The 22,573-nt window shown below is 37.7% G+C and overlaps 4 protein-coding genes across 4 annotated transcripts; all 4 read left to right on the top strand.

Moving 5' to 3' along the window:
- Positions 1 to 1,689: 1,689 nt before the first annotated feature.
- LOC128875221 (uncharacterized) lies at positions 1,690 to 11,874 on the top strand. The gene is made up of 14 exons (XM_054120609.1): positions 1,690 to 3,709; positions 4,088 to 4,340; positions 4,749 to 4,852; positions 4,981 to 5,295; positions 6,194 to 6,469; positions 6,547 to 6,605; positions 6,647 to 6,665; positions 7,531 to 7,667; positions 8,843 to 9,053; positions 9,482 to 9,734; positions 10,268 to 10,371; positions 10,579 to 10,914; positions 11,145 to 11,420; positions 11,594 to 11,874. The coding sequence occupies exons 1-14, from the start codon at positions 3,509 to 3,511 to the stop codon at positions 11,672 to 11,674; spliced, it is 2,625 nt and encodes an 874-aa protein (XP_053976584.1). The 5' UTR covers positions 1,690 to 3,508; the 3' UTR covers positions 11,675 to 11,874.
- Positions 11,875 to 12,438: 564 nt separating this feature from the next.
- Positions 12,439 to 15,308, top strand: LOC128875789 (odorant receptor 13a-like). The gene is made up of 7 exons (XM_054121677.1): positions 12,439 to 12,570; positions 12,779 to 13,031; positions 13,213 to 13,313; positions 13,582 to 13,917; positions 14,241 to 14,516; positions 14,695 to 14,858; positions 15,004 to 15,308. The coding sequence occupies exons 1-6, from the start codon at positions 12,478 to 12,480 to the stop codon at positions 14,740 to 14,742; spliced, it is 1,107 nt and encodes a 368-aa protein (XP_053977652.1). The 5' UTR covers positions 12,439 to 12,477; the 3' UTR covers positions 14,743 to 14,858; positions 15,004 to 15,308.
- Positions 15,309 to 16,482: 1,174 nt separating this feature from the next.
- Positions 16,483 to 18,675, top strand: LOC128875790 (odorant receptor 13a-like). Its single transcript, XM_054121678.1, has 4 exons — positions 16,483 to 16,705; positions 17,073 to 17,309; positions 17,609 to 17,884; positions 18,544 to 18,675. The coding sequence occupies exons 1-4, from the start codon at positions 16,646 to 16,648 to the stop codon at positions 18,589 to 18,591; spliced, it is 621 nt and encodes a 206-aa protein (XP_053977653.1). The 5' UTR covers positions 16,483 to 16,645; the 3' UTR covers positions 18,592 to 18,675.
- A 94-nt stretch (positions 18,676 to 18,769) lies between these two features.
- On the top strand, positions 18,770 to 22,285 carry LOC128875792 (odorant receptor 13a-like). Its single transcript, XM_054121680.1, is given in 8 exon segments — positions 18,770 to 18,861; positions 19,132 to 19,342; positions 19,777 to 20,029; positions 20,273 to 20,393; positions 20,546 to 20,858; positions 21,135 to 21,410; positions 21,562 to 21,873; positions 21,985 to 22,285. Coding segments are annotated over 5 exon segments (966 nt in total). The 5' UTR covers positions 18,770 to 18,861; positions 19,132 to 19,342; positions 19,777 to 19,842; the 3' UTR covers positions 21,631 to 21,873; positions 21,985 to 22,285.
- Positions 22,286 to 22,573: the final 288 nt, after the last annotated feature.

Raw genomic sequence — 22,573 nt, 5'->3', positions numbered from 1 at the left:
CTGGAAACTTTCCAACACGTTGATGCCGGCCGCAAGAAGATTTCAGATCATATAAGGACTCAGAAGCTATTTTTCTAAGAAAGCAAAAAAAAAAGTGTTGAATTAATCCTTTTTCCACTCAAGGTCGTTCGTTGGTTCGTATCGCGACGATTTTGACCTCTAACATCGAAACGAGTTCGATCTTGTACCGTCGTCTGTCACTGGAACGACCTTGAACTTAGACATTTAGAATCGTATTTGCAATCACGACAAACGAAAACATTTTACACGTAAGGGACGGATACCTTGGAAGAAGTTGAAAATGAATTCTCACCCCTGGTCGTTCGAAACGAATTATTTTGTATAATAATAAACATACTAGGAAGCATGAATTTTACTCCTATCGGATATCACTCTGCACGTATTGAACACAGGTATGCGAACCTAACGAATACGCAGCTAAGGATAGGGTTCGTAAGTTTAATCCTTGCCTGTTTGCCATAGAAAGCAATAATAAGTCAAATGAAACACGTTGATGCCGGCCACAGAAAAATTTCAGATCATCCAAAGATTCATCAAATATTTTTCTAAGAATTTTCATCAAATCTTTCAAGGTGAAGTGTATATCATAAATGATCACATCCGATGAATATTGTAACGTAATTATTATCAGGTTGTCGGGTAAGCTCTTTCTTATGTTGACAGACAACGATCGATTGCTAATTTCTAACGATACGCGACGCTGTATAAATTAATGCTAATCGCATTCATAGAAAATTGACGATGTAACGTATGATAGTCGTCGTAATTCGGTATTACCTCGTTAACGAAAGGAATCATATGGCAAGGGTTGTAGAGGAGAGGTCTCTGGTTCAATTATCGAGGGAAAAAATTCGATCAGTAAACGAGGTAATACTGCATCGAACTCTACTTTTAATTTTCCCCATACACTATCTACTACACGTTTTGAAAGTGATCATCCTTTCTACAGATTTTGACATTCCATCGTGTTAATTTTCCCCACTATACTCATATCTATTAATAATTATTATCGTAATTTTAATAGTATCACGTGTATATTTAATATCAAGATTTTCTTACCAATCGAGCGCAGACCAATACATTTAACTATTTATACCGATGAACTTATTACTTTTCTACTTTTTTTAAATTTAGTAATTCTTATATTTTGTAAAAATTACAAATATTCCGGGTGAATGTAACAATTTTAGTGGCTATGTTTTCCGGGCACCGTGCCGTTATTTCGAAATCATTACACTACATTCAGCTCGATGATACGTTGATGTTGATACAGTTTCCACGAAGAAAGCTGTAAAAAGAAAAACGAAGTTTGTAACAATAGCGGAAGTAAGAATCGACTGTCGTTACCATAATACATGGCCGGTAGCTTATGTAAATACATACTTGGTTGCCGTGGCAACCGAGGGTTAACGAAAGGGGTCGAGTGATAATCAAGGATTAAGCTTAAAAATTTTCTCGCGTTGACCCGACAGTGAGTCGAGTATTCGCAAGAAACGATCAAGCTTGTTAAACAACGCGGTTCGCTTCGGTAAATTTACCTTCACTTTGACGAACTTTTTAGCACAGCCTCGATAACGCAACAACCGCCGCGCAATACGAACTGAAGCTATTGCGTGTAACAACGTTACAGACAGACTCCGAGCATTCGCAGAACAAACGCTTGAGGCCCGAGAAGAGTGCTACAGACTCCTCCCTTGGCCGGAATCTTGTGGCACTCTTCTCGCGCTCGTACGCTACTTTTAAGCTGTAGAAACTCTTACTTTTTCGTCGTTCCTTTCTTCGAGTGAATTCCATTCAGGCAATGGCATAAGTTAGGTTTACACGCGTGTAATCCGCGATTAGATACGTAAAATAGAGATTCAACGTTTAGATGAATATTATCGGCGAACCAGCTGCGAAGTAGAGCAATACTATCAGCGATCCAGTTGCGTTGATCGTAGTGAAAAGATAAAAAAGAACAAAAATATTGGATTATATCGCGCGCATGTATATTGTGTTCGTGGAATGTTCGTTGCGTTTAAATTAGTTTGGAAACAAAATCGACAAAGGAATTTCGCGCGAGTTGGGTAGATCGTAATTTTGTAATAGCACAAAACGCCTGTAATTGTCGAGAAACTCGACGATTGCGTTTCGATGGCTTCAACGCATTCCCGAGTCTGTCGGTGGACGAGCTTCAGCTTCTAATTAGACGATACCTGTATATTTGTACACGATAAGTACTTCGGTTAAACGAACTTAACTAGATTTAATGAAATTACGTGGGAATCGTGTGGTTCGAATACACGCCAACGTTTTCAGTTCCGTTTCCGTTGCTTTGATGAGTACACGTGTTATATGGATAATCGGCGTTATCCAAATAACGATGAAATAATAGAAACATACTAGGTAAGGAAATGTTTGCAAATGAAATTGATAAGTGTTTTAATATTGTATCAAGGTGTACGTACCAAGAACGAAAGGAAAAGATGAAAATAACAAAAAAAAAAAAAAAAAAAAATGATACAACGGACAGCGTTACCAATATCGATGCCTCTTGACCCTTTATTCACTGTAACGATAATGGGTACACTTTGCGATCGAGACCCCTAATACGTAAAGCACCGCGAAGGGGTAGTCTTTGTTTGTTGTACGTTTCAGTATAGCGTCAGACATTTTTGCGGGACGTTGATTCAGTGCTGGTGTCGCCGAAATTTTTCGTCCACCGATGTTTACCTGTCGGTGGACTTAGCAATAAAATTTCATTTGCCTCCTGACTCCCTAACCCCCAATCCACCCCTCCGTCCCATTGTCAGCTCGAGGATTTACGAATAGAAGCAATCGCAGCATTGAATCACGCCACACAAGGATCAATAAGTTGCGAATAAGTATATGTATTTTCTCAATGAAAATGATAAAAATATATATATGATAAAATACTTTCACTGTAAAACTTGTTCTTTTGTATCGGAACTCCCGTCTTATCCAGTCTTCCTTCCATCACACGGTCTAACCACACTTATAATATTCTGTAAAGAATAAATTTCTTTATCAAATTGTAGAATGGAATATTCCACAACGAACCAGCAAAAACTTAACAGTTCAATCGAACGAACTGCTATATACGTTGTCCATCACTGGTAAAATCCCCTGCTCTGCGTTACAAGTTACTATGTTAAGGGTCGTGCTCGGTACTGCGTCCCTACTTCTTAGCAGTTTTCGATATGCCATGAAACCGTTGTCGCTCATTGTCATGAACGGTGCGGAAATTACACCCCTCGAAGAATTCATTATTCGTCGATTAATTCTCCAGACGTGGTTAAACGTGACCTCCAGTGGAAAGGGATACAATGCTATTGCGAGAAGCAATATGTGAAATAACACCTGGTAAGATCAAAGTAAATATCAGACCTCTATCCACCACACCTCAGAGTACTTTTGATAGACGCTCCCTAGAAAGACTCATGATACAAAGCTCTCGTTATCAAGCGGAAATTTCGTATATGCATAAATGATTATAAACGTAACGATGGGAGACGACATTTCTATAACATTGTCGTGCCTTTTAATGAAAGGAGCTGGTCTTTGGTTGGCGTCCAATGCGGCAGAACAGCGACGGAGGTGGCTCGCTTTTACGTACACCATCGGCATGCTTTCTCTCGGTCTCTGCGTGAACTTTATTGATATCTGTAACACCTTGGACGACATTGGCGTGAGTACATAAAATAATTCGTCCATCGACGTGGAAAAGTTGCTTGTGGTCATCGTGCTTGAGATCGACAATGTTTGAATCGAGTAACATCACTGGCGTTCTAGGCCAAGAAGACGTTGGCCCTAAAGTTATCACAGATTCCAAATTTTAGTACATGTATTTTGAGATTATTCTTACTGCTTGTAAGGTTCGTACTAATGCTTAAATTAAAAATTGTTTAATAATGATTTTATAACGGTGGGCTATCTTTCTTTAAGAAGCACTACACGGAAGACCTATTTTAATTACCGCTGGAAAAATACCTTCGTAGCAATTCAAATTAATTGAAGTCGATAATCAACAAATCTCTTATAAAATTTTTTATTTTTTCAATTTCAGAACGTCTTGTACGGTATTTGCAACCTTACGTTTATCATCGTGGGGTTGTTAAAACTTTTCGTGTTGTTTTTGCAAAAAGCGAAATTCGTTAATTTGGTTCAGTACACGGAGTGCAACTTCTGGCATTCGAATTACGATCCACAGGAGAAAGTACTTCTGGCTGAATGTCGACGGATTTTCACGTTTATCATTGTTTTCGCCTATTGCATACTAAACGCATCAGTAGTCAATTACGTACTCACGCCCTTAATTAGTGAGTTTGTTAACATTCATACGGAAACTGCGTACACAGTAATGGACTCTGTTGTATTATTATTCCGTGCAAAGTGAAATCATAATTTAAAGATGAATACTTATATTTTTTCATATTAATAAAATTCTGTTATTCGGCATATGTATATAATATCTTTTTTAGATTTTTATCTAATTTTTTTTTAAGACATACTTTAGTGTTCAACCATATACTAACGACGATATATAATATTAGATTATTTAAATATATGAAGAGCATAGAAAACTCTGACATTTCAGTACCTATAAGATATATGATTATTAAATTATTCGAGTTGCCTCGGTTTTGGCAGAGAATCCGTTTTTTCTTCAAAATGGATTTCCATGACCACCACGACTAATATCACTACTGCATTCACTTCTATTTCAGTGGACTATGGTAAAAATGTATCGGAAAGATCACTTCCATTCACTATGTGGACAGACTTGCCACTGAGTGTGTCGCCGTATTACGAAATCATGTTCCTCATACAGGTAACGTGAATTTCGATCGATCAAGGATTTTCCAAAAGAGCATTTCGAATGTTATTCGGATATTATGTTTGATTTTATTATGTTATGAATAACTCTTTATCGAGATAATCAATTTTCTGTTTACGCAGATAATGTGCGTGTTTCAAGTCGGAGTGTGCCATATTTGCTTCGACACCTTTCTGTCCTTGATCAACTTCCACTTGGCCTATCAATTTCGTATATTACAGTACAGGCTGAAGAATCTCTGGGAATGCTCTGACAAAGACAGGGATCTGACTGACTATATTAATAAATGTCACGTGACGTTGAGGAAGTGCGTTCGCCAGCATCAGGCACTCATCCAGTACTGCGAGAAAGTCAACGACCTATACTCGCTGAACGTTCTTGTATTTGTGTTGGCTTTAAGTTTATTGATCTGCTTGACTATGTATCAAGTATTGATGGTACGTATGGGCAACGTGATGATCTGATCTAAACAATGAAGACGCCGAAATTTAGACGCGTGCAAGAGTTATGAAGGGGACGTAGGCATCCAGGGGATTGTGTCTGTAGAAGCAGACTCACATCATCCGAAGGATAAACTTGATACTCTAATATCGAAGGCTTAGGTGCTGGCTAGAAATTATTTTTCATTTTCAAGCTTCGAGTAGCTATTTCTCATTTTAATTTCTAATCAAATTTATCTAGGTCAATTTCAAATTTGCCTGATAATAATCCAACGTTTAAATGATCTAGTTATTCACCCTCGTTCATAAATATGTAGACACTAACTATCCTCAATGAGTAATTACTATACACCGTAAATTATTACTATACAACTTTTGTTTTTAAATTCTCTATTGGATGAGTATTTAACATCATTTAATAATATTAAATGTTTTGAATACCATATTCAATTTTATAATGGAACTCTGGGATCGTTCAGATGAAAAAGTTCAGAAAGAATGTCGAAATATCACAAAATAAATGAGATAATATTACTTTGGATACAATGAAAAAATTAATAGTATCCAAGTTTGGTAAAAGAAATTTTAATATTATCTTATTTCTATAGATTTTATCATTACTAATTTGATATTAAAAAAAAACTATTAATAAAATATATTCGCTAATGCAACATAAACATATCGAAACATAAATGATATAATTGATATTAAATAATTCGCAACTTTTATTGGATATTTATTTCTACATATTAAGGAAGCGTCCTAGTACTTCTGAGCTTGTATACACTAAAGGACATGCCAATTCTTATTAGCTACGCGAATACGACTCCTCTAATAAATTGTAATCTTACTTCATCGCCTTGCATTGATATTGTGTTGTGCAAAATGTGTACAGGTCAATACTACTCTTACGATGCGGGTGATTTTCATACTGCTCACATTCGGAAGCTTTGTTGAAATAGTGATGTTCACGTACAGCTGCGACCTTTTGATACAGGAAAGCAGGAACGTTGGCTTGACAATCTACTCTGTGGGATGGACCAATTTGCCAATGAATACGATTGGCAAGTCGCTGCGAACCAGTATAAGTATTATCATTCTGAGGGCGAATCAACCGTGTTATATAACTGCCGGTGGCTTCTTCCCCATGTCTTTGGAAACTGCCACCACTGTACGTGACGTCATGTACTATTAAATGTGAGATACTGAAGATATTGCGAATATTAAGTCAGAAATACTATGCTACAGGTATTTAGCACTGCAATGTCGTACTTCACATTACTGACAAATTCAACCCAAGAGGATGAGTAACCAAGTAGATTGACCAAATGATGCTGATTGTCGGTAGTTGTCGAATCATTAAGCAAGTAGCATAAGAAAGAGTTCCGTGATTGCACACAAGGTAATGTTTCATACGAATGTAACGAATAAAATGCAATTCTACAATTTATATGAAGACTTACTTCGATAATTCGAAACAATGATAAATTGAAAAATTAATTTCAAGTATAATTTTTTTACCCGCATAATAAATAAATAATTTCCTCTTAATTTCCCATAAGTCACATAAGTCATTGAAGTAATATTTTACATTACAACAAGGTGACATTTCAACACTTCCCTTCATTAAAATTTAGATAAATCCTAACAACTATATTCAAGCATAAATATACAAAAACTTAAATGAAACACGTAAATACGTATCCATATATGTTGTCTGCACCATCATCCAACCAGTCACATTACTCAATACCATTCTACACGCCGCGCCGATTCACGCGTACGATTCACGTGAACTCGTTTAACGTCTCTTCTAATTAATCGATAATCAGAACTGAATGTCTCCTTTGGTAACTCATTTCTGCATCCTCTTCATTACAACGATACCAGCCCTATGATCTGGTACCAGTGTTGCCTTTCGTTTTCACCCTGTGTCGGAGACCTACTGCCTGGATTATATATGACGACTCAATCTACATGATGGCTATTGCGGAACTGTCATTTTCTCATCTCTTCTTGGTACTCTGTTACTGACAAAGACCGTTTGAACGAGTTTGGCACCCTTGATCGTCGGTTGAAATGTTTCTCTTTGTGACCCCTGACATATAGTAAAAAAAATGGAGAAGTCCGTTCCCGAGGTGAAGTTCACCGTTTCAGATAGCGCGCATACACCCACCAGCGCGTCCCACAAAGAAGACGTATCCATACTGATAACGAGAGTTTGCCTGAAAGTTGTTGGTCTCTGGCACGCGAAAGATCACGTGGAGCAACGTCACAGAAAGTTCATGCTGTTTTACACGATATACGCGATGCTGTACGGCGTGGTTCTCCAGACGAGAGACTTTTACTATTCCTGGCCAAACCTCAGCGTGAGTGACTATTTAGTGATAAGGCTTTAACTCTGATACGCTAGCTTCTCAATCGCTTTTACTTTTGCTGTCTAACTGGCTGTGGATTCTTTCCTATCTCCTTGGAAACTTATACCTCGGTACGCTACATCCTTTTTTTCACAGATATATTTCACAGTGCACTGAACATTTTTTTTGATTGATAGAGAACATATTATTCAAAGAGAAATATAAGAAAGAAAGTGTAGAAAATCGAGCACACAATGAGATGTAATTTGATTGAACAATTCTAAGTCTCAGATATTTTGCTGCAGGTTATCAGTACAGGCATGTCTTATTTCACTTTAATCAGGCAGTCCATGGTGAACTAGTCGTAAACTGTGAGTAACAATAAACAAAATTATCGATACGTGTGTAGAACAAACTCTAGAATGTAAAGTATATTTCTTGAAAGAATAGTGATGTTTTATTACCTTTCACCATGACGTCTATTTTGCCTCAAGACAATCGATCTCAACAATAATCATCTACGTCCGACCGATTGTAATTGAAGCGATTAAACGAATATTAAAAAAGATATTTCGGTGGGAATTTGATTTACACTTCACTCCACTTCACTTCGTGCTTGAAAATTTAAAAATTCTATCGAATATTTATTTAATTTACTCTCCATTCTATTTCACTTCAGGATCGAAGACTTACATTTCAAATTCTCTTCAAGTGATCATCCTAAGTACATATACTTTCGTTTCATTCGTTATCTAGAATTCGAATAAAATTCCCGTCGCAGTGCAAAACTTCATCGTCTCAATTAACAAACATGTACGTACTATATCGAAGTATAAAAAGAAGTCAGTCCTTCAGAGCGACGACGCGCATAACACCGATCCATCCACTGATCCATGCTCGTCTTCTGCTGTCTTGAGTGAGACTGAGCTCACCCATCGCTGGCAGGCATGAGTAATTGCACGTTGCTCTATTCACTGTCATCGTTTCTTTGTTGTCGAAGAGGGTGACACCTCCCTTGCACCGTGAATAATGCACTCGAATATCTAACGTCATTTAGATCTCCGATGGTCGTTGAGGATAATTAATGGGTCAAAGTGTTGTCAGGGTGAGGGACGTTCCTTCCGCGTTTTCTGAAACGAAATCGATGCAGAAAAGCTTTCGTACGAGACCTCGACAAAAATTTTCAGCTATTTGAACCCAGCCATGCGCTCGGCGCAGAGTAAGGACGTGTCCATCATTTGGACGTGCTTCTTGATGAAAACCGTCGGCTTGTGGATGGCCGCCGATCGCGCAGAGCAACAACGTAGAAACTTCGCGTTGATATACACCTGCTCTATGCTCTTCATTGCCACCTGCATCGCGATAAGGGACTTCTATTACTCCTGGGGCAATTTCAATGTGAGTGTGCGTTAAGTCCAGAGATTGGACGACGTTTTATTCGAATAATAGATAACGAATGCAACGAACGAGGATTGTCCGATTGACAGCCAAGTCTTCTGTTCTTTGCGTTTCGAAGTTTGAAGGCTTGGCTTTTAGATTGTTTTCAATAATATAAGTTGGAGCTTTTTCGAAGCCCCGATCTTTAAACTTTCTCGAGTAATACGAATCCGGCACCTTTTCGAATCTCCGGGTTTAAATTCTCTTAGGTAAACGATGGAAGAACTTCTGAGGCGATCGTGTCGAATCATTTAGAATTCCTCAGCTTTGAGATCGCCATTGAATTGTCCAATTTTTAATTATTGAAAATAATAATTCTAATTAATGGATGAACATCGAACAAACTTTAACATTTCACGCGTTTGTGATTCATAATTTTGTAATTCCAGGACTGCGTTTATATCGCGTGCAATATTATGTACCTCATGGTCGTACTCTTTAAGATCGCCGTTTTGTACACACACAGAGTGGAATTCTTCGATTTAATTCTGTTCACGCAAAAGAATTTCTGGCATTCGAATTATAACCTACGGGAAAAATTAATTCTAGACGAGTACAAGAGATTATGCGCTCTTTTCATCGTTATTCTTAGCTTTTGCACACAAGGCACTTGCGCTGGTTACATGGTGACGCCAATTTTGGGTGAGTCGAGCAAGGAATTAACAAACATTGTCATTTGCATCGGTGTAAATTATTTTTAAGCCGTGTAACGAATGAAAATCGGTATTTATAGTTATTAAACGTTTGATTTCTTCATTTGAGCCGTTCATTGGACAAATCGATTCAATTTAAACATTTGCACTCCATAAAACAAAATGTTGAGAAATGCGATGAAATAATGTACAGCCAGTGTAATAAGTAATCCTACAGGAACCATTTATTTTAAATTGGTTGCTGTACGAATACTTCTTATACTGACTGTATATTGTTTTTTGAAATTCCCTTTGTAATATAAATTCAAATAAATATTGAAAAAGTGTTTCCTTGTCAGGAAAATTATAATAAATATAAAAAGTTATGATTATACCAAGTACTTTGATACTTGAATTTAAGATTTTTCAAAAAGAGGAGTTAATCGATTTGCCCAGTGTACCATAAAAGTTCTAGAGATTTTGCGATTTGGATGATCTTTTTCTTACATTTTAAAAAATAAACTCTTTCGCTTTACATTTCAGGAAATATCGGGAAAAACGAATCCGAAAGGATACTACCATTTAACATGTGGCTGGACTTCCCCACAGGAACCTCGCCTTATTTTGAAGTACTATTTTTAATACAGGTATACAGCTACATTTACAGAGAAAATCCATTCCTTTCCATTTATAAAATAATTAAAGTTCATATTGTGATTTTTTTCTGCAACTTTCATAGCGACACTTTTTTGAATATTTATATTTCCAACCTGATCGTGTCAAACAAATAAAAATTCTACAATCATTGAATAATAAAGTTTACAACAATGTGAGAGTGAATCATGTCTGTACAGATGCTGTGCGTGTACCACGTAGGTGTGTGTTACATTTGCTTCGATAATTTCTTGTGCATCCTAAATCTGCACGTAGCAAGCCAGTTTCAAGTGCTGCAATACAGATTGATGAACTTGACCGACATCCTCGAGAAAGAGAGACACATTCGAGCGTCCGATGAAAGCCTGTCGCGTTACGCGAGCACGTGCTATCAAAAATTGAGGAATTGCATTAAACACCATCAGGCACTTATGGAATACTGCAGGATGCTTGAGAAAATATTCACACTGATAGTGTTGGGTCAGGTGTTGTTCTTGGCTATGATCATATGTCTCGTGGGATACCAAATATTCTTGGTTGGTACTATAGAAGAAATACACTCGCGCATTAACGTTGTAAGATTACCCTGCCAAAAATTGTATTGCAATTCGTATTTTAAATTCTGAATACTGGAATTACTATTAAAGAAAAAGATAAATTAAACTTTTCAGGACCATGAGATGGATGCCATAAGAGCATGCAGTTGTGATATAATTTATATGCAAACCTGTACTTCTATTTGGTTCATTGTTTGATTTTTATGCAGGCAGAAACGCCACCATCGAGAAGCGTAAGTTTGGCGCTGACCATGGCTGCTACTTTTTGTCAGCTCTTAATGTTTACATACAGCTGCGATGGCTTGATACGACAGAGCAGCAACGTCGGCGGTGCAATATTTTCAGCGCCATGGGCCATTTTTCCAATGGATCAAATCGGCAAATCGCTGCGCAAAAATATGACTATAATGATTATGAGGACGACCAGATCTTGTTGCTTGACAGCCAGCGGCTTCTTTCCCGTTTCTTTGGAAACCTCCACTGCGGTAATTAATTATTTTACAATTAAATCTGATGTATTCGTTAAAGATACGCGACTGGATTTACTTTGAAAATGTACGGGAGTCTAACTAACTCATCAAAGAGGAAATCGACGAAATGTAAAAATTTGTTATATTACTTTTGCATAGCCTTGCGAAAATGAATATCTTTGTTGCAGGTTCTTAGTACAGCGATGTCGTACTTCACTTTATTAAGACAGTCGACACTTGATATGGAAAACGCACACTTAAATTCATGAAATTATTTGTTTATATTCAATGTGCTCGTGTAAATACATTCATACATTCACTCATTCATTAACATGTAATTACTAATACTTCTAATACTTCGAACACTTGAACGTTTACAAATTTCAATATTGACAACATTACAACAAAAACATTTACATAGTACGTTCATATAAACTGTAAATTTTTCTTGGATGAATAAAATAACAAATGGGAGACAAATTTGAGTAATGTGTTCACCTCTTGGGCATTACGAACCTGAAAAATTGCAAAAACTATTGAATTCTCAAGCTGTGGACTGACTTCGCTAGGAAGATTGAACTGAGAAACCGCCTTATCCAAGTGATACACCGTTACGTACTATTAAACAGTTCTTCCTCGCTAGCTTACAGAAGTGTCACTGTCACCCCTAACTACAGGTAACTTCGACGCGTCTTTCCATGCATCGTCGCGACACCTGTTCAATGGTATCCTGGTAAATAATGAATCGATTCACCGCTATCTCTTCACTTACTCATCCACTTCCTCCCTTCACATCTGAAAGCAACAGTTACATAGCTCGTTTGAAGTAAGGTAAGACAGGACGTGTGAAAGTTGTACACAGGATACGTAACGAGTATATCAGCGTCACGTCACTGGGAATAACTATCCTCCGCGTCGATGACGATCGATCCGAAGTTGAAAATTCTCGACACACGGTCATTTGGATTTCGCCATGTGTGCGAAGCAGAGCAGAGACATCTCCCTCGTGACGTTCTACTTGAAGTTCGTGGGGATTTGGTTAGCGAAAGATCGATCAGAGGAATGCCGAAGGATGGCTGCCATGATCTACACAGTTTGGGTTCTGTGCCTCACCATGTCGTTGGAAATTCGGGATCTTTACTATACTTGGGGTGGAGACTTTGGTGTGAGTGTGATAACAACTGACTCTCGCGAATCCACATGTGTGACATAAAGTACGAACTTTAACTTCAAAGAATATTTATTGTGTTTCTGTGAATGTAAATAAACGGAGAAAACACCTCTAATTTGAGGTGAATTATAGACTTTAAGGACTGTAGCTACAAAGGACCTCCATGCGCCCAACATATGTAAACTGTGTTTTCTGATTATAGGAAGTAATTTACGTAGTGTGCAACAATATGACTGCTGTGATGATTTTATTCAAGATACTCGTCTTGTTCTCGCAAAAAAAGAAATTCCTTGAGTTGGTCGCGTACTCGAAAAAGAATTTTTGGCATTCGAATTACGACTGCTACGAGAGAATGGTTATAAATAACTGCAGCCGTACCTGCACGTACTTCCTTTGCATCTTTAATTTCTTTACTCAATCTACAGTTATAAGTTACGTGGTACGGCCAATTATGGGTAAGACGGACTCACATCTGCAACGAATAAAATACACATTGCATGATAAGTTCTAAGCAATAACAGCATGATGCACTGTTACAACGAAATATTCACAAAGTTCTCATATTTTCCTAATGGATAGAGTGTTTATTATCCTAAGAGCCTCTCGATAAAAAAAGTAGAATGCACATTGTTTCAGAAAATGTTGGAAGAAATGAATCTGACAGGATGCTTCCTTTCGACATGCACATTGACGTCTTCACTATGTCACCCTATTTTGAGGTGATGTTCGTAGTACAGGTATCATGAATTATTATACTCTTTCCTCTGTTGTTATGAAATAATGCCCTATTGCGGATTTCATGCATTTACGACGTACACTTATATGAAAAACGTACAAAATATGCATAGTGCATGTAACATGTGTTCTATTAATTCATATAATAATATTAATATTTCGTTGTGCATAGATGCAAATATCATTTGGTTGTGTTTAAAATTAACAGACAGAACTTACACTACTCTATAATCTGCTAACTGTAAATATTAATTAACTACACTTGCTCAGGTTCTAACTACATACCACTTAGGCATGGGTTACCTCTGCCTCGACAATTTCCTCTGCGTCATAAATTTGCACGTTGCTTCCCAGTTCCGTATACTACAGTACAGGTTCGTAAACATACACATGGTGAAGATGGAAGAGAAGTCGAAGGAAGCCTCAGACTCAGCTACGTTGTATCACTCAAACAAATGTCACGACTCGTTTAAGAGATGCATCAAACAGCATCAGGCGCTCCTCGCATACGGCACTAAGTTAGAGGAAGTGTTCACGGTAGTCGTGCTGGGACAAGTGTTCCTCTTCAGTTTACTGATGTGCCTCGACGGATATCTGATACTTCTGGTTAGTACACGTTACAAGTGTAAGTCGTCCAACTCGGTAAGCAACATCGTCAAGCTAATGAAGTGGATGTTTACTCCTTGTATGGTTTCTTAGCATTTGAAGTAATGTAGTGCATGAAGGAACTTAAGTTCTTGGTTCGAATCTTTCACATATCAGAAATATGGTATTTACTACGTCCATTGGATTCAAACTTTATGATATCATTCATTTGATTTCGTCGAAAGAATAAGAGTTTTTTTTAATTAATTCATGTTTAGATGTTGCCACGAATAGTTAGGCAGCGAAATATTTAATTCACGATTGTAATACAATGCATTCTTCAGGATGAGTTCAGTAAAGCGAGGCGCCTGATTTTCGTAGTTCACATAGCAGGCTGCATATGCCAGCTGTTGATGTTCACCTACAGCTGCGACTGTTTGATTCGAGAGAGCACGCATGTAGCTTCGGCAGTCTACACAGGACCGTGGCTACGACTGCCGATGAACGAAGGTGGTAGAATGCTTAGGAAAGACATGATGTTTGTAATAATGAGATCGAGAGTGTCCTGCTGCCTGACAGCCAGCGGATTCTTCGTTGTATCGTTGGAAACGTATACTAAGGTGAGCGGTGTTGGGGCTCTCACAACTGGAGAATGTCAGAGACACAGTAGCTATTCAGTTGTGCGATAGAAAATCCGAATTTTTGAAAATATTTTGTTTGTAAACTCTTGGGGGTATATCAAAGTTTTCCTGACAATTTCCAAATAGGAATGAGGTCGTTTCATTACATTTGTTAAAGGTGTTAAGTACAGCAATATCGTATTTCACGCTGCTGAGAAGTTACTAAAACGTATGAGAGAAATTCAAAGAGAAGAGGACATTTTTCTGGAACTCCTAGTTGATTTTGAACTGAGAATTTGAACATTATTTGTTTACAATGACTTGGCAAAAACGTGATTAAAGGTAATTATTATACGGCAAGGTCTGTAAACGAAAAGATAAATTAGACTTGTCGGAACTATTGAGGAGGGACAGTTCATGTAGTTATAATATAATTTATATACAGACTTCTATTTCCAAATGATTTATTATTTAATATTTATGCAAGTAGGTGCACCCATCCTCGCGAGGCATTAGTTTACGTACAGTTGCGATGGTTTGATAGGACACCGCGCCATGGGCCATTTTTCCAATGGATTGAATGTAAACTTTGTGAAAATAAAGTTTATGGCAATGAGACAGTTCTCTAGTGGCGAACAACAACCTCAAAGATATCGTTATTTTCCATCTTAAATGATTTACGAAACAAAGTTTAATACAACGCTGTGGGGGGTTTGAAATCCACTACACATTATATAAACATGCAACATATGTTTCATACTTAATATCACAAAAGTGACCGTATGTAGACATTATGTATGAGTCACGTAGATATTAATGATAATATAATTCACAATTCCTTCCAATGGGTGTATTCATCTCCAATACGCCACAAATCTGCAAAGTTGCAAACACTAATGCTACCTGAAGCTGTAGACTTACTTTACCAGGCAGATTCTACTTCATCAGAGCTAATCCGGTGTCAATATGTCTGCTTCAAGTAATACACCGTTACGTACTGTTAAATAGTTCTTCCTCGTTAGCTTATAACAGTGTTACTGTAACCCCTGAGGATACAGGGGTTACAGTAGCTACAACGTCACCCCTGAATCATAAATAATAAATCGATTCAACGCTGTCTCTCCACTTTACTCTTCCACTTTGGCCCCTCACTTCTGAAAGCACCAATTACGTGTACCGTAATACCTCACATAGCTCGTTTGAAGTAGGGTAAGACAGGACGTGTGAAAGTTGTACACAGGATACGTGACGAGTACGTCAGTGTCGCGTCACTGGGAATAACTATCCTCCGCGTCGATGGCGATCGATCCGAAGTTGAAAATTCTCGACACACGGTCATTTGGATTTCGCCATGTGCGCGAAGCAGAGCAGAGACATCTCCCTCGTGATGACGTCGTTCTACTTGAAGATCGTGGGGATTTGGTTAGCGAAAGATCGATCAGAGGAATGCCGAAGAAAGGCTGCCATGATCTACACAGTTTGGGTTCTTTCGTTCAGCTTGTATATCTTATTGTCCGACCTATACTATATTTGGGGAGGAGACTTTGGCGTGAGTGTGAAAACAACTGAATCTCACGAATCCACCTGTGACATAAATTAAGTACGAACTTTAACTGCAAAGAATATATATTGCGTTCCTATAGTCACAACGGACCTCCAGAATTCAACGGTTGATCCAAAGTTTTGAGAGGCAGTGTCTGTGCGCTGAACATATGTTAACTGTGTTTTCTGATTATAGGAATTAATTTACGTAGCGTGCACCATCATGACTGTTGTGATGGTTTTATTCAAGATACTCGTCTTGTTCTGGCAAAAAAAGAAATTCCTTGAGTTGGTCGCGTACTCGAAAAAGAATTTTTGGCATTCGAATTACGACTGCTACGAGAGAATGGTTATAAATAACTGCAGCCGTACCTGCACGTACTTCATTTGCATCTTTAATTTCTTTGCTCAATCTACAGTTATAAGTTACGCGATATGGCCAATTATGGGTAAGACGGACACTCGATGAAATTTTCTCACCCGAATGGAGTGGTTACTATCGTAGGAGCTACTCGATAAAAAGTAAAATACGCATTGTTTCAGAAAATGTTGGAAGAAATGAATCTGACAGGCTGCTTCCTTTCAACATGCATCTCGACATACCATTATCTATGTCACCCTATTTTGAGATGATGTTCGTAGTACAGGTATTATGAATTATTATACTCTTTCCTCTGTTGTTATGAAATAATGCCCTATTGCGGATTTCATGCATTTACGACGTACACTTATATGAAAAACGTACAAAATATGCATAGTGCATGTAACATGTGTTCTATTAATTCATATAATAATATTAATATTTCGTTGTGCATAGATGCAAATATCATTTGGTTGTGTTTAAAATTAACAGACAGAACTTACACTACTCTATAATCTGCTAACTGTAAATATTAATTAACTACACTTGCTCAGGTTCTAACTACATACCACATAGGCGTGGGTTACCTCTGCCTCGACAATTTCCTCTGCGTCATAAATTTGCACGTTGCTTCCCAGTTCCGTATACTACAGTACAGGTTCGTAAACATACACATGGTGAAGATGGAAGAGAAGTCGAAGGAAGCCTCAGACTCAGCTACGTTGTATCACTCAAACAAATGTCACGACTCGTTTAAGAGATGCATCAAACAGCATCAGGCGCTCCTCGCATACGGCAACAAGTTAGAGGAAGTGTTCGCGATAGTCGTGCTGGGACAAGTGTTCCTCTTCAGTTTCCTGATGTGCCTCGACGGATATCTGATACTTCTGGTTAGTACACGTTACAAGTGTAAGTCGTCCAACTCGGTAAGCCAACATCGTCAACCTAATGAAGTGGATGTTTATTCTTTGTATGGTTTCTTAGCATCTTGGTTCTCTTGATTCGAATCTTTCACATACCAGAAATATGGTATTTACTACGTCCATTGGATTCAAACTTTATGATATCATTCATTTGATTTCGTCGAAAGAATAAGAGTTTTTTTTAATTAATTCATGTTTAGGTGTTGCCACGAATAGTTAGGCAGCGAAATATTTAATTCACGATTGTAATACAATGCGTTCTTCAGGATGAGTTGAGTGAAGCGAGGCGCCTGATTTTCGTAGTTCACATAGCAGGCTGCATGTGCCAGCTGTTGATGTTCACCTACAGCTGCGACTGTTTGATTCAAGAGAGCACGCGAGTAGCTTCGGCAGTCTACTCAGGACCGTGGCTACGACTGCCGGTGAACGAAGGTGGTAGAATGCTTAGGAAAGACATGGCGTTTGTAATCATGAGATCGAGAGTGTCCTGCTGCCTGAGAGCCAGCGGATTCTTCGTTGTATCGTTGGAAACGTATACTTCGGTATGTAGCGATATCATTTTTGTTAGAATGGTATTCCAACGTTCACTCGGTATTTCACGTGGATTCGTTGGGAGATTTGTTTCGATATTGCCAAATGAATTTTTCATTATAAATATGAAAACCAATGAGAAGAATTCAATATTCACGCGAACTAGCAAACATACTCCTTGAGTTCTCGGCTAACTCCTACCTACACGATTCAGCCCTTCTAGGTTGCCTAGGAGCAAAATTGCCATCGAAGCGTAACATCGCAGCAGTTTGCTTCGAACCGCGCACGTGAGTTCCTCGTGCTGCTAAACGTGCTTGACATTTAAATATTTCCCTTTGGATTGTGAAGAATTTGTCATTTTACTTGTCTGCATTGTTAATACAGTCTTGCTGGTGAAACTGACATGTAATTTTTTAAATATTCTGATCACACGTGATGGGTGCTTCGAAATTAAGATATATTTTAAAAATATAATTGTTGGCTCTCTGGAAAATAATAATATTTGTTAAGATTCAAACCCCTGGGTTGTCATTTCGAGTATTTGATTCTATTTTCTGATTCGTATTGCTTAACCAATTACACAGAAATTTAGAGCCATTGTTTCCAAATTCATGGAGGTGGATTTCATGGTGGAAATTCATTTTGCTGACGATTCTTTCTTTTATTACAGGTGTTGAGTACAGCAGTGTCGTATTTTACGCTACTGAGGAGTTACTAAAACGAAGCTCTGCGAATGACAGAAATTCAAACAAAGAGGACATTTTTTGACGATAGTATCATGATTGAACAATCTTATTTGAAATACTCAACGCATCCTATGATTACATTTGGAAGGATAGAATTTAACACTGGGAACCATTCACTAAAATCACCCAAACACTTGGAATCTACGTTCAGTGGTAGAGAACCTTATCTATTGCTCCCTCCTGATCAAACACACCAGCGACGATGGATAGATCTCGCAGCACTCACTTGCAGTTTGTAACAGGTAATTAATTAATTAGACACGTAATCCCTTCAGAAGACAGTTTCGTATATGCGTGACGATGCTCATTTTCACGAAAGCCATGATAGGGACATCGGCGTGGTGCCTGAATAATAGATAACCCATTACTCGGACATTTGGCGTGTGTCCGTGTCATGAGTGATCTTTCAAAGAAACGCAACAACCAAAGGAACATCGCAGTGATAATGACCACCCTCCTTTACGATTCTTATACAATAATAATTTGTAAGGGACAATCAGCTTCATCCTCAGGTAGTCGACGTTCACGATGGAAGCAGAAACGTTTCCCGACATTTCGATCAAAATATCCACTTTCTACTTGAAGTTCGTTGGTATATGGATGACAGAGAAGGATGGGGATCTACTTCGGAGGAGGATTGCCACAAGCTATACGATCATTGTGACTGTACTTGCTGTGTACTTTGAGACCAGAGATTTGTATTTCTGCTGAGGTGACATCAACGTAAGTACAGTGTTTACGAATGTAGAGATTGTGCAAATGTAATGTTTCAATGATTGTTGACCCTTCTCTTGAACGACTTCAACGTAGATACAACCTTTACGCATTGATACCATTTTTGTAGGGTATGCGAATGAATTCCCTTAAGCAACTGTTAATCTTTGTCTTTTTATGGTTATGCCCTTTTAGATTACGAGGTCTATCGGGAATGGACTCGGTCGAATAATTGCATATTAAAATGTATTACAAGATTATAGCGAATAAGCATTGGTTATTCGATTATTCAAACGTTGTTTCTCTGAATGAAATTCTATTTACTCGTAAAAAGGGGATTCAGTTTTTCTTTAATATCAACTTGAAATAATCAGTTGAAACAACAATATTTGTTAGTTGTGACAGATCTCATAACAATACTATTACTTTTTCCATTTTTTCAGGCTACGCTTTGGGCTGTCACCCTCAATGCTAGTCTCCTACTGATTCTGATAAAGGTGTACGTCACGATGGTGAACAAAGTGAAACTTAATGAATTGATTCAATTCGTGAAAGACCATTTCTGGAAACATAATTATAACTATCGCGAGAAAGAGATCTTAGCCGACAGCAGCATGGTATGTAGTATAATTGCCATCGCGATTACCATTGGTGGTCATGCTGTTGTTACAATGCAGTGTTTTGCACCAATCATTGGTGAGTTGAAATTAAGTTTCGTCACATATTTCTATAAATATTTAATTAACTTTAAACATTTTGTATCAACTTCCAACCGTTACAAATCTATAAATATTTCATCAGTTTACAAAACTTACATATTTATGATACGTCCATAGCAGCATAGAATTTCCTTGATAAATATTACGATTGGTCACCGTAAAGTTAATCGTTCTCACCAACCGGGCAGTAACTAATTAATAAAGTGCATTTATGTTGTAGCCAGTATGGGGAAAAATGAAACCGATAGAATACTTCCATTCAATATGTGGTGCGATTTCATATTGATCAGTCCCTACTATGAAATTTTCTACTTCGTCCAGGTACTACAGCTTTCAACATCATATCATCGATTAACAAACACTACAATTTTAATGAAAATTCCAAACAAATTTTCTCCGCTGATGAATGAAACGAATCAACATTTGCACATGAGTGATCAAATTGAAGTTACTAAATGGATTCATGTGTTCCCAGGTAGCAGTGTATTATCACTCTGTCGTGTGTTTTTTGTTTTGACGAAATTATCTGCATTATGAGCCTACATGTGTCTGCCCAGTTTCGTATACTTCGATACAGGCTGGTAAATCTGTATGACACAATAGAGAAAATGCAGGATGACAATGCAAATGTAAGCGTAACCATGTATTCCTGTAAATGTTATGAAAAATTGAAAAACTGCATTCGGCAACATTAGGATCTCATTAATTTTTCCGCGAAGATTGAGGAAGTGTTCACGCTGATCATATTCGCTGAAATGACAATGGTCAGTGGACTAATCTGTCTTTCAGGGTATCAAATGCTTTCGGTTCGTATTACAAATTTTTGCTCATTAATATCAGTTAAAGAACATTAAGAAAAGTCTAGTTTTATAAATACACTAATTAAATAAAAAAATATTTTTCATAATCCTTAATACTCTTTTCATAAAAGCTACAAATTTTTTGATATCCCCTTAAAATTTAGCAAAATAATATTTAAGGGTATATAATAGTGTTGCTACTACATTATAATATGAAAATAATGTTTTATGAACATCGCGAAAACAATGTTTAGTGAATACTTTTATCTTTTATACGCGCAGGGAACAGTAGAATTGCTATCACGTTTGTCCTGCGGGGCTGGCGCGTTTGGTAGCTCGGTCTTGCTACTTATGGTCATGTACTCTTGCAACGATCTGATAGTACAAAGTGACAATGTCGGTTTGTCGGCGTACTCAGCACCGTGGACGCTTATGCCGATGGATAAATTTGGCAGAAGTCTGCGAAACGATCCGATGATGGTCTCGGTGCGATCGAGACGTGTTTGCTGCTTGACTGCGAATGGATTCTTCCCGATATCGCTGGAAACTTACTCCAAAGTAATCACACGTAACATTTTCAATTCATTCCGTTAAGTTGAAACATGTAACAAGAATGTGGCCTTGATACGCTATTATTGTGCCAAATTTGGATCAAAATAAAGATCGATATTCTGATAGGAACCTGAAATCTTCGTTTTGATTCTTATAGATTACGAGTACCGCCGTCTCATACTTTACGTTATTGACCAGCCGCACAGAGAGTATGATCGAAGATTGATTAGGATCAACTCCCGACGAATTTCTGAGTATGGACTTTATCGATATGTTACATTTTAAATGTAACCAGTTAGAAATAAAGAAACTTCATCACCGATAGAATTAATCATTAAGTCAATTGAGTTACACCCTCTAACGTTGATGTTCATCTAGTATTACCAGTATGAAATATCGGTATGAAATATATGATTTCCTCGTTCCGACTACTCTGCAATCTAAAGATTTCTAAACCAACTTTATCGAGGTAAGTTGTAGATATGACATTCCTATTTTCACTTAGCACAAACATTACGTACGCATGCTCTTGGGGAAAGAGCTAAGAATAGGAAAAGTGAATGGTTCTTAATATTTCCAGTTTTCACGTAAAGTGCTGTTTTTAATTCCGCGTGACTTTCGAGAGAAAGAAAGTACTCACCGATTCGGGACGATTTTCGCTTGCGCCACAGAACCACACAAATCGAAAGGTCTGGATACACCTGTAACATTCAATTCATAATATTATATAAGACTAATATTTTCAATAAAATACATCTCAAGAAATCTGCAAGTGCACTTTACACTTCCACTGTTGCATTAAATAAAATAAGTATACCATCGACAGAGATGGGGATTCAATTTTTTGTCTTAATAACTTTTTGTACCTATACTCACGAAAGAACTGCGGCTTGTCCAAGTTTCTAGGATCACAATGTGTGTTCATCTAGCCTAACATCAACTATTTCCTGTGAGTAATACTCCACGAGATTATTCCAAGCTTCTCGCATCATTAACAAAGGTACACCACGGACAAGTTACATTTAATCACAGAAAAATAAATCGTCTTCGAAAACTACTTGTATATCACCAAGTACACGCTCAAGAACCTGTACCCCTGTGTTCTTCCTTGTCGAGCTGTACAGTGTTATCTGCCAGTGGGAATAGAGCGCGTTGCAACACTCAGGTAA

Source organism: Hylaeus volcanicus, chromosome 4 (genome assembly GCF_026283585.1).
Source record: "Hylaeus volcanicus isolate JK05 chromosome 4, UHH_iyHylVolc1.0_haploid, whole genome shotgun sequence".
Lineage (NCBI taxonomy): Eukaryota > Metazoa > Arthropoda > Insecta > Hymenoptera > Colletidae > Hylaeus > Hylaeus volcanicus.
Note: the sequence above shows the minus strand (reverse complement) of the source record. Positions and strands in the feature narration are given on the sequence as shown.